The sequence below is a fragment of the Drosophila yakuba genome, chromosome 3R (assembly GCF_016746365.2).
Source record: "Drosophila yakuba strain Tai18E2 chromosome 3R, Prin_Dyak_Tai18E2_2.1, whole genome shotgun sequence".
Lineage (NCBI taxonomy): Eukaryota > Metazoa > Arthropoda > Insecta > Diptera > Drosophilidae > Drosophila > Drosophila yakuba.
In genome coordinates, this window is record NC_052530.2 from 25,274,645 (window position 1) to 25,289,707 (window position 15,063).

At 47.7% G+C, this 15,063-nt stretch overlaps 5 protein-coding genes across 14 annotated transcripts; 3 read left to right on the forward strand and 2 right to left on the reverse strand.

Moving 5' to 3' along the window:
• Positions 1-61: 61 nt before the first annotated feature.
• LOC6538289 (DNA polymerase alpha subunit B) lies at positions 62-2,137 on the reverse strand. The gene has a single exon (XM_002098780.3). It carries the CDS (start codon positions 2,046-2,048, stop codon positions 219-221), a length of 1,830 nt encoding a protein of 609 aa, XP_002098816.1. The 5' UTR covers positions 2,049-2,137; the 3' UTR covers positions 62-218.
• A 245-nt stretch (positions 2,138-2,382) lies between these two features.
• On the forward strand, positions 2,383-11,849 carry LOC6538291 (protein RUFY3). 6 transcript variants are annotated; one of them, XM_002098782.4, is made up of 7 exons: positions 3,281-3,488; positions 3,608-4,443; positions 7,817-8,250; positions 8,309-8,559; positions 8,621-9,026; positions 10,791-10,888; positions 11,053-11,849. In XM_002098782.4, the coding sequence occupies exons 2-7, from the start codon at positions 3,630-3,632 to the stop codon at positions 11,678-11,680; spliced, it is 2,631 nt and encodes an 876-aa protein (XP_002098818.2). In that variant the 5' UTR covers positions 3,281-3,488; positions 3,608-3,629; the 3' UTR covers positions 11,681-11,849. The 6 variants fall into 6 exon arrangements, with proteins under 6 accessions (XP_015048756.1, XP_015048757.1, XP_002098818.2 ...); XM_039376923.2 differs by having other exon boundaries at positions 3,282-3,488; positions 3,608-4,584; XM_015193270.2 differs by lacking the exons at positions 3,281-3,488; positions 3,608-4,443 and adding an exon at positions 2,383-2,907.
• On the reverse strand, positions 5,156-7,767 carry LOC6538292. 5 transcript variants are annotated; one of them, XM_015193273.3, is made up of 5 exons: positions 6,076-7,766; positions 5,659-6,020; positions 5,536-5,602; positions 5,357-5,460; positions 5,156-5,306 (listed from the first exon to the last, which is right to left on the reverse strand). In XM_015193273.3, the coding sequence occupies exons 1-5, from the start codon at positions 7,724-7,726 to the stop codon at positions 5,259-5,261; spliced, it is 2,232 nt and encodes a 743-aa protein (XP_015048759.1). In that variant the 5' UTR covers positions 7,727-7,766; the 3' UTR covers positions 5,156-5,258. The 5 variants fall into 5 exon arrangements, with proteins under 5 accessions (XP_015048759.1, XP_015048758.1, XP_039232860.1 ...); XM_015193272.3 differs by having other exon boundaries at positions 5,536-5,605; XM_039376926.2 differs by having other exon boundaries at positions 5,357-5,602; positions 6,076-7,767.
• A 149-nt stretch (positions 11,850-11,998) lies between the features above and the next one.
• LOC26535746 (uridine diphosphate glucose pyrophosphatase NUDT14) lies at positions 11,999-12,866 on the forward strand. The gene has a single exon (XM_015193274.2). It carries the CDS (start codon positions 12,106-12,108, stop codon positions 12,817-12,819), a length of 714 nt encoding a protein of 237 aa, XP_015048760.1. The 5' UTR covers positions 11,999-12,105; the 3' UTR covers positions 12,820-12,866.
• Positions 12,867-12,952: 86 nt separating this feature from the next.
• LOC6538293 (uridine diphosphate glucose pyrophosphatase NUDT14) lies at positions 12,953-14,160 on the forward strand. Its single transcript, XM_002098784.4, has 2 exons — positions 12,953-13,486; positions 13,667-14,160. The coding sequence occupies exons 1-2, from the start codon at positions 13,083-13,085 to the stop codon at positions 13,899-13,901; spliced, it is 639 nt and encodes a 212-aa protein (XP_002098820.2). The 5' UTR covers positions 12,953-13,082; the 3' UTR covers positions 13,902-14,160.
• Positions 14,161-15,063: the final 903 nt, after the last annotated feature.

Genomic DNA, 15,063 nt, shown 5'->3' on the forward strand with positions numbered 1-15,063 from the left:
AATCTGAAAAATATCCAGGGCATATGTTTACACACATTACAATAGCTACTCAGGACATAACTAAATTTGTTAATAGTTGGTGGTTAAATTTATTTAACAGAAAAGTTCTGGGTGTAAAAGTTTATAAATAATGTTGTACTGATGTTATTACCCTACTCAATGCAAATGAAGGATAGCGATATTTCCGATTATGTTATCATCATCACAATGTGGTCAGGTTAGATGCGTTGGACTTGACATGCCACACTGTTGAACATGTTGGCTGGCTTTCCTGGTACTGAAGGCGCCACTAAGAAACGGGCAAAAGTGCCACCCTTCTTGTCCGCAACACGACCGGGATTGATTACCAGGCAGTCGTTAACCAAGCGAACAAAATGCCGCTGATCGCTGGGCAGGATGAGTACGTTTGGAAGCTGTTTGAGCTGGGCATACTTCAGCGCCAGCTGGGAATCGTAGGCCATGTCTTCATCCGCCGGCGGATACAAAGGGTAGAAGGAGCCCTGGTGAAACAAATGGTTAATGGCTCTGTGCATCCGTTCGCCGGCATTCACAGCGAATTCGTGGCTCAGCAGGTGATCCACCACGTCGGTTGAGGTGACGCCCAGCGTAATGCCATCCAAGTCTACCAGAGAGGGATCGGGCAGCATGTATAGATTCGGATAGGTTCTGCGCAGAGTGGGTGGCGGTGTGGGATATACGGAAAGCGCCATGGCGTCCTTTTGACTGGTCACCACCAGAACTGCGGTGTGGCTACCAATTGCCTCCATTATTCCCGCAATCATCTTCTCGAAGAATGTATCAAAAGTCTCGGCCAGTTCGCCGACCATCTTGTGATCTGCATCCAGGAAGGGACCCGTAAGCACCAGCACATCTGGTCTGTGATCCTTGATGTACTTGAGCAGGTCGTGCAGCGGTTCGTAGAACAGATCCGTACTGTCCGTAAAGGGCCCAGAGGCCACCACAAACTGAAGCTCCCTGTCTATTTGCAGAGGATTCGCTGGCGTCAGTTTGCGCTCTGTATGAATCTCCTCTACCATGAAGGTTTTACCTCTGGGTATGAAACCTTTGGCGAGCACCACTTGACCGGGGAATATGCTGGCAGACTTGACCCTGGAGAAGTTAAGCGTGAGGGTTGGGTCCATTTCATCTTCTACATCATCATCTAAAACGACCATAAATGCGGAATAGGCGTCCAGGGGGCCATCGTCCTCAGAATGAATCATTCCCACCGCGTGAAGTCCACCAGCGGACTGCAACACCTGTCTATCCTGCGGATACCAAATGCACTCGGCTGCACCTGCTTGCCCAAGCTTCTTGTCTACCAGTGCAGGCCCCGTTTGGTTAAAGCGGATGCGGAGGTTATGACATCGGTCAGCGAGCAGGTCGTTCATGTAGCCCAAATTGGCGATGGTCAGCGGGGCATCGTTGTGCAGCAGTTTTTGGGTAACGGGCACCGTGTGCTCTACTTGCGACTGCCAGCTGGAGCCAGCCAGCAGTTTGGGATGTCCGAAGGTGTCCACAATGTCGCCCGGTTTCCCTGCCACTGAGTTAGATGGTGTTCCTAACTCTGCTTTCCTCTTTGCTGATTGGGGTGTGTAGCTTGCGGGACTAAAAAGCACGCCGCCCTTAAGATTTGAGCTCCTACCCAAATCTTTCTTAGCCTTGGGTGTATGCAGAACGGAGGAGTCCACTGCCGATTCGCTGACATAGTCATCAATCATGGGATCGTCCTCCATCACACCATAGGTGGCCAGTGAGCTTGTCTCCTGGACAGCGGAGGGAGCATATGATTTCGCCCTCTGGGCAGTTGCCTTGGATCCCGCCTTGTCCTTCCGCAGCTGCAGCACCTTGCGCTCGAAGTCGCCCAGGTTTTCGATCGCAGGATCTTCGCCATGGAGGTGCGACAAGCTGAAGGCCATCCATTGCTCCACGAACTCGGTGGCGTCGTGGATGTTGTACGTGATGGCCAGCTCCGCACACCTGCCCAGAACTGGGTCCGCTGGCTCCACGCCCATCTCGTCGAACTGCTGCTTTAATTCCTCCTCCATTCGTTGTCCTTTGTTCGGCGTGTAGTTTTCGTAAATAAACCTAGCAATTTATTTTGGCGGTAAAAGTGGGTACAGTGTTGCCAGATTTGGATGATTTTAACACCTGCTCGAGTTTACTTATCGATGACATAGCCGGCAATTTTGTATATCTTCGATGAAGCTTCGGCTTAAGCAAAAACAATGTTAAGTTAAATAATTATTAAATAAACTGTATTAAATGGATTGCTTTCTAAATGTGTTCACTAAAGTTCGATAACATAACAAACTCATCGAGTTGCGATAACCGTGGTCTGGGACTAGGAATAGTTATCGCCCATCCCCAATCGAAATGCAACAGCTGTTTTAATTTTGTATTGACAAACTTTTTTGTTTACTCCGCGTTCAAGTGCAAACAATCGAAATTAGCGGCTGTAATCGCGTAATTTTGATTCATGTGACCCCTGCACTGTGTGCCGATAATCGCCGCGAATTAGGTGATCCGCCATGAGCACGGACGATCTGCTGGTGCGTCGCGAAAGGAGCGAAGACTCCCAATCCTCGAGTGTCTCCGTTTCGGTTACGCCCCCCACTGGAGGTGCCGCGCCTGCGCCCAACGTCTCCACGTCATCGCTGGACCGCCTGCGGAACACTTTCCGGCGCACGGAGAGCATCTCGTCGCAGATCTTCAGCCACATCTCCACACAGTTCTCGAATGCGGCCGCAGCTGCCGCCTCCTCCGAGGTAATCGATGGCACCACCACGTACCCGTATCCCGACGAGCCCGCGCCACCTGTTGTACCTGTTGCACCGGACGCGGTGGCGAGCGCCAGTGGTCCATCCCCGTCGCCATCGAAACTGAAAGCAAAACGTTTGCAACGCGGTGAGTCCTAACTATAATTCGTTGGATGATAAGCGCCTTTGTTTTGCATTGCGCATTATCAATAATATGTTAAGTAATGATTTTGTGTATAAACAAAAGGCTTACCTACAATTGTAAGAATAGAAAAGCACATAAAAAGCGTTGAAAAGAGGAAAAATATTATTAATAATTTATTTAAAAATCATATGCATATATTAAATACAATTTGGGAATTTCTATATGTTATTAGCAATTTCGTAGATTGTGCGAAACAGTCGTCTAAATATTACGGTATTTATAAAAAAATAAAAAAAATTAATTAATTTAATAAAAGTGCATCGGGAAAGTGTCAAAGGTGATTTACACACCACATACAGCAGTGCCATCGAGAACACCCCCAACAAAAGCTCGCGAGGAGCTTGCGAGCTTGGCGCACTTGACAAATCAATAGGATAAAGAACTTTTTGCCAGTCTTACTCAACGCGTACACAACAGGATAACAGTGCACCCTTAAAGCGGCGAGAATTTTCGGTTATTTGGTTAATTTCAGAAGGAAAATCCTCTTAAAAAGAGGTTTAAGGTTCAAAGGAAACTCCTCTAAGGTAATGCAAACAGTTGGTGGAAAGCCGCAGCAAAGGAAACTCGGAACTTATTGAACGGCTAATATCGATATATATGTATATATCTGTATTTTTATGGACGCCCACGTACACACACTCAGTCGTATTTGAAGCACCAGCAAAATGCGTGGACTCGTCGAGGATACGAAAAGGACCAAGTTGTCGTCCGCGAACAACAACAACCTAAGCAGCACCAGCAGTCGCATAAAATCGAGTAGCCTTGCAACAGGATCAAGTGCCAGCGGCAGCAGCTCGAAGCCTTTGAGGAGTGCGGTGAAAACGCCAACCACGGGCAGCACGACGTCATTCGCAGCAGGAACAACGGCGGCCAAGAAGGCGCCTCAAACGGGGCAACAACAAGTTGGCAAGTCAGCAAAGTCCTCGACGGCAGCAACACCAACTGGCACAACAGCAGCAACAACTGGAGCAACGGCAACAACAAGGGCGCAGGCAGCGGCGGCCAAAAGCCAAAAGGGTCAGAATCCACCCCCACAACAAGTGCAACCGAAACAGCAGCAGCCGCAACAGACACAGCAGCAACCCCTGGTGTTGCAGCAACAACAACAGGCGAGCAACAGCAGCAACACGATTGCCCTGCCAAAAGCCTCGCATGCCAACACCAGTGAGGAGCTGGCCGGCGGTGTCCAGGACACCATTTACCTGTGCAATTTCCGGGTATCCGTCGATGGCGAGTGGCTGTGCCTCAAGGAGCTGCAGGACATCGATGTGGCCGGCGGAACTGGCAGTCAGGCAGCTCAGACCAGTGAAAAATTGGCAGGTGGAAGCAGTTCCCAAACGGGCTTCGGGTCCAACTACCATGTGGGCTCCAGCTCCAGCTCCAGCAAGCGCAACAGCAAACGCTTCTCCGGATTGTCCACCGGCAGTGGTGGTGGCAACGCCGGTGGAGGAGGAGGCGCCTTGGACATCACCGACAATGGTATTATGGCAATTGAAAACCTTATCGGCCGCCGGCTGTGCGACATGGTCCACAGTGGCTCCTCGGCACTCGGCCAGTCCCAGTCGCACTCCCAGTCGCAGCACCAGAGTGTTGGCCTCTTCGCCGAGTGGTCGCATCTCTGTAGGTCGCTTCTTGATGCCTCTGTTGCTCAGCACGCTCCTACTTTGTAGTCTCTCTTCAGTTATCGTTAGATTGCAAGGGCCATGAAAATCAGAAGAACTTGAACAGCCAAGTCACTATTTTCTTGAGGCTTGAAACTTCTCTAGGTTATTATTTCTATTCTTTATTTACAATTATTATCTTAAACACTAAAGCATATCTATTTTCGTTAGATATTAGCATTGTTTTATGTGTAGACATTAGCTTTAGTTTTTTGTTCTATAATAGAACACTTCAGATTCTTATCAAGCACGAAAATGTATCAAGTCTTTAAAATGTGTGAATGGCTAGATCTTGGTGCTCGATTATATTGGCCTTTGTAATCTTTCATCTACTTGCATGCCTCTTTGCATTGTTGCACATTTAGTTGCTTGCTCTTAATTAAAAGTTACGAGATTTACTTAGGAAATACTTAAATCGCAGCTTGGACTAGGGATATTAGTGATAGATTTCTATTAAGCAGATAAATCTATAATCTCACATATTTTTTTACTGAGAAATTCGTTTTGGTCAATGACATCGAACGAACTCCTTTCAAAAGTTAAAACTCAAAGGGTTTATTATCTTGTCAAAAAATATACACTTAAAAAGTAGAATGTCAAACAACAAAACGGGTTCAAAAATTGCCAACTAGTCTAGCTATCTTCAAAAGTCGTTTCCCAGCTTGGAGAATTCTTTAAAGACTGAAAAACGAACCAGATTAATATTTTGACATTTTCAAAATCCAACTTACCTCTTCACCGCCCTTGAGTCGATGGGAAGAGGAATCTGTTTTCTCTTCAGACTTTTTCCTGTGCAAAAGAGGATCATCGGAGGTATCTTCCTTTTTCGGTATAGCTTTTAACATTTCAATATGAAAAGAACAAGAAAATGAATCAATTGGAGCTATGAAAGTACTAGTCATAAACTTACCTATCCTCACTTGTTTCGGCGATCGCCTTTCTGGGGATGACTGCTTCTTGTCTTCTGAGGATTTGGTCTGCTGGTGACTCTGGGTTCAGGATTTCAAAAGCAGGCGGGTATCTGATAACTTACCTCCTTTTTTCGCCCAGTCTCCAAGTCCTTATGCTTCTTCCGCCTGGCTTCATCCCGGATTTGCCTTTGGCGCCTATTCTCTCTAGTGTCCAGTTCGCTATCCGATGAGGGAATCACGGATAGGGTCGACTTTAAAGCGGGCCTACTAACGTCCCTGTAGGGAGCGCGGCTAGGAGAGGAATCATCGGAAAGAAGTTTGAAGGCAGTGACCGGCTTTCCCATCTGATCCCTGTTCTTGTCTGGTGCGTAGTAATCCCCACCTTTCGCTCGGGAGAACTTCATGGGCATGCACTTTCTGTTGAACTGACAGCCCAGCGACGAGGTTGAGGTGAAGGAATCTAGCTCGGGATTATTCGGATAACCTGTAAACACCAGAGCGGTTAGACAGTGATTGAGTTGCCACAAATGTTGACTTACGATTTGCCTGCACCGATCTTTGTGAAGTGGACCGACCAGAACCCGAGTAGTAGTACCGGCGCGTACCATCCGTATCGCCTTTATCTTCTTTTTTTTCTTTTTCCTTTTCTGGCTCCTTGGCCTTCAGCGGCTCCTTTTCTTTTTTTGGTTTCTCCTTCGGCGGAGGAGCCTCTGCATCCACTGGGCCAACCCTCTTCCTCCTGCCCCTTCGCATACAGCAGCAGATGATGAGCAAAATGAGAAGCAGGAGCAGGGTCAGAAAGGCGGCAATGCACCAAATCAATGTCTCATCGTTGTCGCACTCGCGGCACTCCTCCACTTCCTCCTGCCGGTTCTGCACGTTCTCCAATCCGGTTAGCCATTCGTCTTGGTGCTCCGGCTGCTGCTCTGGTTCCGAAGTCTCCTGCCAGTGAATGGCAGAGCGGCTAATCTTGCGAGAGTCCTCTTTGAGAGAGGAGGGAGGTCTCCGCGCGTCATCCTCATGGGATGGTGCCCGGGATTCCTCTTCCGGATACTTCTCTTTCGACAGCCTCTCCTGGATCTGCAGAATCCCACCGAGACCCGGATAGAATACATCGTCCCCATAGTGCATTTCTAGATTTTCCTTTATCCAGGCGAGAAACTGGCGATTGTAATTTGCCTGGCTGATGCCCTGAAACCGATGACAGCTGGTTAGGGTTTGGAAGAACTTTACCAGGACGAATTCTGATCTTGGAGAACGAAGATTGTAGATGCGTCGCTTCCGAAATGGCAAATATATGTTGCTCAGATAGCCATTCTCATCCAGAGTCTCCAGTCGGGGCAGAGTCACAATCATGTTGCCTTGATCCGGCTCTTGGGAGATGCAACTTTGATCTAGTTGGGCACAGCTGGAGGCATCCTCCTGGGAATGACAGCTCTTGGGCAGCTTGACGGGTTCGATCTTTCCCAACTTGAACTGGGACATTACATCCTTGTGCGGAGTTTTCCAGCCATTTCCATTCGTATTGAGTGTCGTTTTGCATTGTTGATAAATGTTTACCATGCGCTCCACGGTGTTCAGCTTGATGCGTCCGGCATAGAAGGATAACTGTGCCATGGGCAACAGATAATAGCGAAGGTAGCCACCAAGGGCGTCGTAGAATGCTCTTTGAAGGATGAGTCGCGTGTCCTCGTCTGACATCCGCTTCACGATCTGGTTAACAGTATTGAAGTACCGGAGTAGCATGTAAACAACGCTGTCGGTGAGGATGGATGATGGAAAGGATTTGGGCACCAGCAGCTCGAAGTCTTGGCGCGCGGATATAAGAGCAATGTCCTCCGCGGAAAAACAATTTTTGCGATAATTGCCAAACAGATTTGTACCCAGAAATGAGTCCGAGTCTGGTGCACTTCTCGTCGCCTTTTGCAGGTCCCTGGGCAGATCCTTAAACCATTCCAGTTTCTGGTAGCTACTTGGCGGGGAATATGGAGGATTCGTCATCTGGTCATCGACCCGCTCGATAAGGCCATTGCGGTAATTCCGCAGCTCCGAGCTGAGCATGGATTGCAGGGTCAGTTCGTTTTGAAAATCGTTGGTTGGCACCTCTAAAGTAGCCAGATCGATGCTGTATATGGGACAACCACCGGGTGCCAGAAAGAAAAGCAGCCAGGAGAGCACATAAAATTTCATTACTCAGTTAATCAGTTGTCAGTTGTTTTGAAGCAAAGTTCTGCGCCAGCCAAGTCTTTAATCTTGGAACCACCGTTCCTCCATTTGCAGCCCGGGACACGGCGGAAATTGAGCGCAGCAATCTGGTGAACATCTGCAAGTTGGTGGTCAAGGAGCTGTTGGAGCAGTCACTGCGATATGGTCGCATGCTCGACTCGGATCACCTGCCACTGCAGCATTTCTTCATCGTCATCGAGCACGTCCTGGGGCACGGATTGCGGCCCAAGAAGGGTCTGCTGGGACCGCGAAAGGAACTCTGGGATCTGCTGCAGAGCGTCGAGCACTACTGTCCGGAGGCGCAGGATATTACGGCGAGTGTAAGGGATCTGCCCACCGTCCGTACCCACATCGGCCGGGCTCGAGCCTGGCTGAGGATCGCTTTGATGCAAAAGAAGCTATCGGATTACCTGCAGGCGCTCATCGAGCACCGGGAGGATTCACTCTTCGACTACTATGAGCCACATGCTCTGATGATGAGCGATGAGGTTAGCTTGTGCGCCATCTGCTGAAGGATTCCTTTTAACCCATCTCTTCCTGCTCCAGATCGTTGTGATAATGGGCATTCTGGTGGGCTTAAACGTAATCGATTGCAATCTGTGCGTCAAGGAGGAGGATCTGGACTCACAGCAGGGCGTCATCGACTTCTCGTTGTACCTGCGTTCCAGTTCCCGAAACGCCGATGCCGCTCCAGAAGACAGTGCTCCGCCCGCTCTGCTGGATGCCACTGGGCAGGGCAACATGATTGCGGTGCTGGATCAGAAGAACTACATTGAGGAGCTCAACAGGCATCTAAAGTGGGTTTCGGCTGTTGTAATGTAGTGCGCCCCCTCAGCTAAGTTATTACTCAATTTTCAGCGCCACTGTGGGCAATCTTCAGGCCAAAGTTGAGTCCCTTACGACCACAAATGCCCTGATGAAAGAGGATTTGGCAATCGCTCGGAATAGCCTGCTGGCTCTTCAGGCCGAGAACCAGGCCATGCGCCAGTCCACTCCGGCAGCGGACAACAATTCAACTGGCTCTGGTGGTTCCTCCTCCGATAAGGACAAGGAGAAGGCGTCCGAGGAGCTGGTGGAGGAGCGTCGCAAGAACGGCGAGTTGGAGAAGGAGCTCAAGTTGCAGGTGTCCCTTAAGGCGGAATCGGACATGGCCATGAAACTGCTGGAGAAGGACATTCACGAAAAGCAGGACACGATAGTCTCCCTGCGCCGCCAATTGGACGATATCAAGCAGATCAATTTGGAGATGTACCGTAAACTGCAGGTTAGTATTCATCATCGTCATGATGGGTCAATTTGGTTAATTCATTGCGATGCCAAAATGACTCATTCAAACATTCATTACACTGCTCACAACTCATCTGCCCACATTCATTCGCTCCATCTGGTTCGTAGCTTTGGTATCATTTCACTTTCGTTGTAAGCTTTGGTTTATAATTTAATCATTAGCTCCAAGCAAATCGGTTCAAGCCTGCAAGTCAAAAAGTAATCCCGTCTAAAATTTAACCAGGAATGTGAAGATGAACTCACACAGAAGGGCGAGATGGTCTCGCGCCTGCAAACGAAAGCCTCACAAATTGGTAACATTTTACAATCGCTAGAAAAGAAATACGAATCGAAGCTCATTGACCAGCAACACCATGGACCGGGATCGGGATCGGGATCTGGAGCTGGGAACGGAGCCATTGGCGGAGATCGATCTCCAAACACGCGGCGACAGCAGAATCTGGAAAAGTTCGAGGCGCTCACCAAGAAGCACAAACAGGACGCTGGCCCGCCCATGAAGCGTATGCATCTCAAGATGGACGCCTTTCCGCCCTTCGATCCTAGCAAGTACCGCAAGTCACCGCGCCAGCCGGATGCTCCCAATCCGGAGGTGCTGCAGGAGAGCAAGGATGCCAAGACGCCCACATCCGCCAAGTCCCTGAACGATGAGCTAGCCGAGGCGGCGGCTGTGGTCACCCAGCACTTTGGAGTGGATGCATCTCAAAGCGATTATGTCCTGTGCCGCGAACAGACCGCCGATGAAGAAACTTAAACTGCAGCTAAATATAGAATAGGATCCTCTGTTTATGGGGCCAGTTTCGGTTTTCACAGAATGTAACCGTATTTATTAACTTGTATGTTTTTTGATTTGAAACCTAATTTACTTTCAATGAAAACTAAAACTAGTTTAATGTATTTACTGAATGTATTTAGTGCCTGACTGCATTTATACCTAAGGATTAATTCTTTTTATAAACTATTATTTGACTTACGGAAGAGTTCTTCATGAAATAATTGCCTACAGATGTTAAATTGTAGTAGATCCAAAGATCACCATATGAAAACATACCATGTGAAGATCGGAACAGGCCTGCTTTGCTCCCAACATCCCAAGGACCTGGATAGCCACTCAAAGTCCGGATCCAGGTGCCGAACGGAACTCAAAGTGAAACTGCTTAACAAGACTCTCAATTGGGAAGTCTACAACTAAATGAACCCTATAGCCAGTGTGTACCATATAGGATGCCTTTACTCCGTAGACCAGATCCCTTTAAAGGAAAGAATACCAGAATTGTTAAAGGTTTTGAATTACTAATGTATGCAACCTGTTAGCTAAATTATCTTCCCAGTGCCCCCGTAAGCAAAGATTATATACGATTATACTGTAACGAAGTATGTATGTATATATGTATAGTGTGATTAAGAGGCTTCAGATGTTTATTATACATATGTATGTACGTATGGATCCCCACGCAACCGCTTATATTGTAATTATACACTCAGTCTAGTCAAATACAAATATTGTAATTATATACTATGAATAAATATTGAGACTATATGAACCTACAAGTCCATGCAATGTACTGTACGCGTTGGAACTTCTTCATATATTCTATTCCACGTACTCCTCCAAATCGAACCCAGAGAAATAAAACTTATCCGAACCTCAAGTCTTTCATTTTTCACCATACTAACATCGAGATTAAGTTAAACGACGAGAGATTAGAACGTTGGTACATCCGCTTATTTTATTCGTTGGCAGGACTGCAAAGCGTCTCTAACGCACAAAACGGAGCTGATGACCAAGTTGGAGGTCCAAAAGGAGGACATGGCCAGCACCATCGATCAGCTGGAAAAAAAGTAAGAAGGCGGGGGAGTAGGGATATGAAACCACTGATCAGGAACTCATTTGGTACTTCTTGATCAAGTAGTTTCTTTCCAACTATACGGAAAATAAATTCTTCGAAATGGTACATTATACTTTGATAAATCCTCATTAAACCTGGTTTTACCCCTCTCCACAGGTGGAGTAATGACAAGAGTAACCTGGGGGAGATTCTCAAGACCACGTCGCAAACACTGACCACCCAGGTGACCGCCAGTGAGGAGCGGGCTGCCCGGGCGGAGGCCGAGTCAAGGATTGAGCGCGAATGGCGGATTTCGCTGCAGGAGAAGGAGCTGAAGTTGAAGGAGAAAATATCCAATCTGCAGGTCTGCCTCAAGGAACTGGCCGAGGAGAAGGAGAGGAACGGCAAGCTGAAGGCTGATCTGGACAAGGTGCGAACGCAATGGTCAGAGGCACAAACTACGCTCGAGGAGCTCGGCATCCAGCTGAGCGTGAGCAAGCTGAAGGTATCGGAGATGCAGGATCAGGAGCGTCGCCAGCGGCAGCTACTCTCTGGCTCCGCTCAGTCACTGCAAGCCATGCCGGAGGCAGTTGGAAGCCCTGGGATCTGGGCACCGGACTCCATTGCCACCCACTGCACCGCCTGCGAGCGGGAGTTTAATCTCACGCGGCGGAAGCACCACTGCCGCAGCTGCGGGGAGATCTTCTGCAAGGCCTGCTCGGAGCACACGCTGCCCCTCCTCAATGCCCAGGGTCAGCCGGGGAAACCAGTACGTGTGTGCGACAACTGCTATGCCGCTAAATGATAATCTATGGTGCATGCTGGACATGGTTGTTTGTTCGACTAGGAATTGTTGGGGCGGGCGTGATTTTAAGAGAGCTCTAGAAATTATGTTTATAAGTACACTTCCTGTTCCATTAAATGGCAATATTGTGCTCGTATCTTATGTAAAGTAATAAAAGATTTAAAATATACCTAAATGTTATTGCATTAATAATGATGTCAACCGCCCCGCTAAACAATCGCATGCATTGACCATTAGACCTTATGATTAATACCCTTTTGGGGATGTATATGATAGTACATTAATGGAGTTGTGTAATCAAATTATAAAGATTGTGTTACAAAACTTATTAAAATAAACAAACGAAGACTAAAAAGGGCGCTGTCGTTGGAAAATCATTCAGAAATAATTATAAAGTTTCGAAATGCTTTTCAAAAACACAAAACATGTTAAAACTACTGGGCAGCCTGGGTCGCTACTGCTGCTCGTCAGCCAAATCGGGATTCAAGATCCAGCCGAGTTGTATATCAAGGATTTGGTTTGGTCCGATGCCCAAGGACTCGAATTGGATAAAACCAGGTCGTCTTCATTTCATCGAAAACGATGTGGAGAAACAAGTGGACATTATAAAAACCATAGATGGCGTGGTGGTGATACTGTACAACAAATCCCGGCAAAAACTGATCTTCGTGCGTCAGTTCAGGGGAGCGGTTTACCAGGGAATACATTCAGCAGGATCATCGGACATGTCCAAAGGAGAAGCTGATCTGCAGAAGTTTCCACCCGAACTAGGAGTTACTTTGGAACTTTGCGGCGGCGCCGTGGACAAGCACAAAAGCATTGTGGAGATCGCCAAGGAGGAGGTTCTTGAAGAATGCGGTTACGAGGTGCCCACCGAATCCCTGCAGCATGTCTACGATTATAGATCGGGTATTGGTACCTCCAGTAGTGCCATGACATTGTTCTACTGCGAGGTGTGTGATGCCCAAAAGGTCTCGCAGGGCGGAGGCGTTGAATCGGAGGAAATCCAGGTGCTGGAAATGTCCTTGGAGGAGACGAGGAAACTGGTCCAAACTGGGGCCGTAACTAATGGTGGACCCTCCTGCTTGCTGGGACTACTATGGTTCTTTCTGCACAAGGCACCCAAAGCTTCTACATAGTAATATAAAATACTTAAAATAAACTGCTCGTAATTTACTACATTTTATACAAATTTAGTTATTAATTTATTTTGCTTGTTGTAACGAACTTTTCAAATTCGAATAGTATTACCATCCGCTGCTTGGCCTTAAACGTCAGAAAAGCTCCACCAAAGCAAAAGCTGCCATCTGATTGTGGCTCCCCATCGCCGGTTGGAGCTTTCCCAGTCAGCTGATGGTAGTGCCACTGCCGTGTTTTCGTGCCCCAAGTCCACATATTCAGCATGGAGAACGTTTCTAAGATCTGGCTGGGTCCCCTGCCCCAGGATTCGCCCTACGTAAAGCCCTTTCGGCTGTACTACGTCCAGAATGGCGTGGAGAAGAACTGGGACCTGCTGAAGGTACACGATAGTGTGGCTATCATCTTGTACAACACGTCTCGCCAGAAACTGGTCTTGGTTCGCCAGTTCCGACCCGCCGTCTATCACGGCATCATCTCCAGCGCCAAGGGCACCTTCGATGAGGTGGACCTCAAGGAGTTCCCGCCCGCCATCGGCGTCACCTTGGAACTCTGCGCCGGCATCGTGGACAAAAACAAGAGCTGGGTGGAAATCGCTCGGGAGGAAGTTGTTGAGGAGTGTGGCTACGATGTCCCAGTGGAACGTATCGAGGAAGTCATGGTCTACAGGTAAATAGTTGTTCATACATAGTTAAGTAAATATTTGTATATTTTTGGTTTTCCTTCTATTAGTTTTCAATCTACTAACACTAAACCCTTGCAGAATTCAAACTATCATAATTGATTTTTCCAAATTCTTCTTAACAAACTTAAGTCACAAATGAGTTTAATTCGAATATTCCCTTGCAGATCTGGAGTTGGTTCATCGGGTGCCAAGCAAACCATGTATTACTGCGAGGTGACCGATGCTGACAAGGCCACCGGTGGCGGCGGAGTCGACGACGAGATTATCGAGGTGGTGGAGCTGTCCCTGGAGGAGGCGAAGCGGATGATCCAGCAGGGAGCCGTGAACAACAGCCCGCCCAGCTGCCTGATGGGTCTGATGTGGTTCTTTGCCAACAGGGCACCCTGTGCGAAGGCCTAGAGGCGAACGTTGCTGTTGATACAACCAGATAAGCGGCGGCCGTGATAAGATGATAAGATGCGTCCGCATCCGCAGCGTTGCCTTATACACTTCTGTTAGTCAACACAACAGTTCGAAATTCGAATGCTTTCCAACCAAGCGCACTGTGAGTGCGCCTAGCGCATACGATAATACTGAAATTCCCGTGCCTGTCGAGGCTTACCTTATGATATGTACCGTGTAATATGTAATAAACCCTGGCCAGCTGTCCGCTCATGAATTCGGTCAAGACGTCTCCCACTTCCCATTTCCATCGCAGCTTCGAGTTCCACTCCCACCGCGGCAGCCAAGTGCATAAATCGCCTATAAATCAAAATGCCGCAAGACGCTGCTGCTGCAGAAGCTCCAAACGGGTTCCGCTTTTCGCTTCGATCCCATCCGATCCGATGCGATGCGGTGCGATGGTATGGTATGGGATGGGATGGGACATGGTACCGTGGACTCATACCCATACCCATCTCATCCTATCCCAATTCCAACCGAAGCGAAGCGAAGCGGTGTGCCGTTTTTGGGCCCCTGTCGGGCAGCGTGTTGCTGGGATCAGGTTACTTATTTATACACGGCCAGGGACTTTAGCTTCCATGAACGCTCCTGGTACTCCTGATCGCAGAGAAAGAAATATCACTTCGCTGGCGAATCATCCTTATATCCATACAGTCATATTTGTTTTTAATTCTTGACTAAAAAATGCATTTAATAGTTCGATTTATTTGCATATTTCCTTTGCTTGATATTTAAAGCAGTAAAATCCATTCCAAAAATAGCATAAAAAATGAATCATCACCTATTAAGATGATATAGTATTTTTATTTATAAATATCCTCCAGTAGGTAGATATATGGTTTGAGATTAATAACATCTTTTTTAGTACATCACGCATATAAAAGTCTTTCAGTAAACAATACTTTTGTATTTTCATTTATCACGCAATTATTTTCCGTGCACCAGCATCTATCCATCCTCCAGCCTCGGATCCATCCTCCATTTCCATCCATCCCGGTTCAGCGGTCATGGCGAGTGGCGGCGTGGAAATTTATTTACCCCAGAGCCATGATTTGGCAATATTTCAACATTGTAATAGAATTTCTTTCAGCCTATTCAGACTTGACTTCCTTTTCGGCGG

What these genes read in the sequence shown, in the direction of transcription:
- LOC6538289 (XM_002098780.3), bottom strand. Translation starts at nt 2,048, where the DNA reads ATGGAGGAGGAATTAAAGCAGCAGTTCGACGAGATGGGCGTGGAGCCA.
- LOC6538291 (XM_039376923.2), top strand. Translation starts at nt 3,630, where the DNA reads ATGCGTGGACTCGTCGAGGATACGAAAAGGACCAAGTTGTCGTCCGCG. An exon ending in AGATGTACCGTAAACTGCAG is followed by an intron (nt 9,027 to 10,790) that starts GTTAGTATTCAT and finishes ATTCGTTGGCAG; the next exon opens with GACTGCAAAGCGTCTCTAAC. An exon ending in ATCGATCAGCTGGAAAAAAA is followed by an intron (nt 10,889 to 11,052) that starts GTAAGAAGGCGG and finishes CCCTCTCCACAG; the next exon opens with GTGGAGTAATGACAAGAGTA.
- LOC6538293 (XM_002098784.4), top strand. Translation starts at nt 13,083, where the DNA reads ATGGAGAACGTTTCTAAGATCTGGCTGGGTCCCCTGCCCCAGGATTCG. An exon ending in GAGGAAGTCATGGTCTACAG is followed by an intron (nt 13,487 to 13,666) that starts GTAAATAGTTGT and finishes ATTCCCTTGCAG; the next exon opens with ATCTGGAGTTGGTTCATCGG.
- LOC26535746 (XM_015193274.2), top strand. Translation starts at nt 12,106, where the DNA reads ATGTTAAAACTACTGGGCAGCCTGGGTCGCTACTGCTGCTCGTCAGCC.
- LOC6538292 (XM_039376925.2), bottom strand. Translation starts at nt 7,726, where the DNA reads ATGAAATTTTATGTGCTCTCCTGGCTGCTTTTCTTTCTGGCACCCGGT. An exon ending in AAGATCGGTGCAGGCAAATC is followed by an intron (nt 6,021 to 6,075) that starts GTAAGTCAACAT and finishes TGGTGTTTACAG; the next exon opens with GTTATCCGAATAATCCCGAG. An exon ending in GACTCAAGGGCGGTGAAGAG is followed by an intron (nt 5,307 to 5,356) that starts GTAAGTTGGATT and finishes TTCGTTTTTCAG; the next exon opens with TCTTTAAAGAATTCTCCAAG.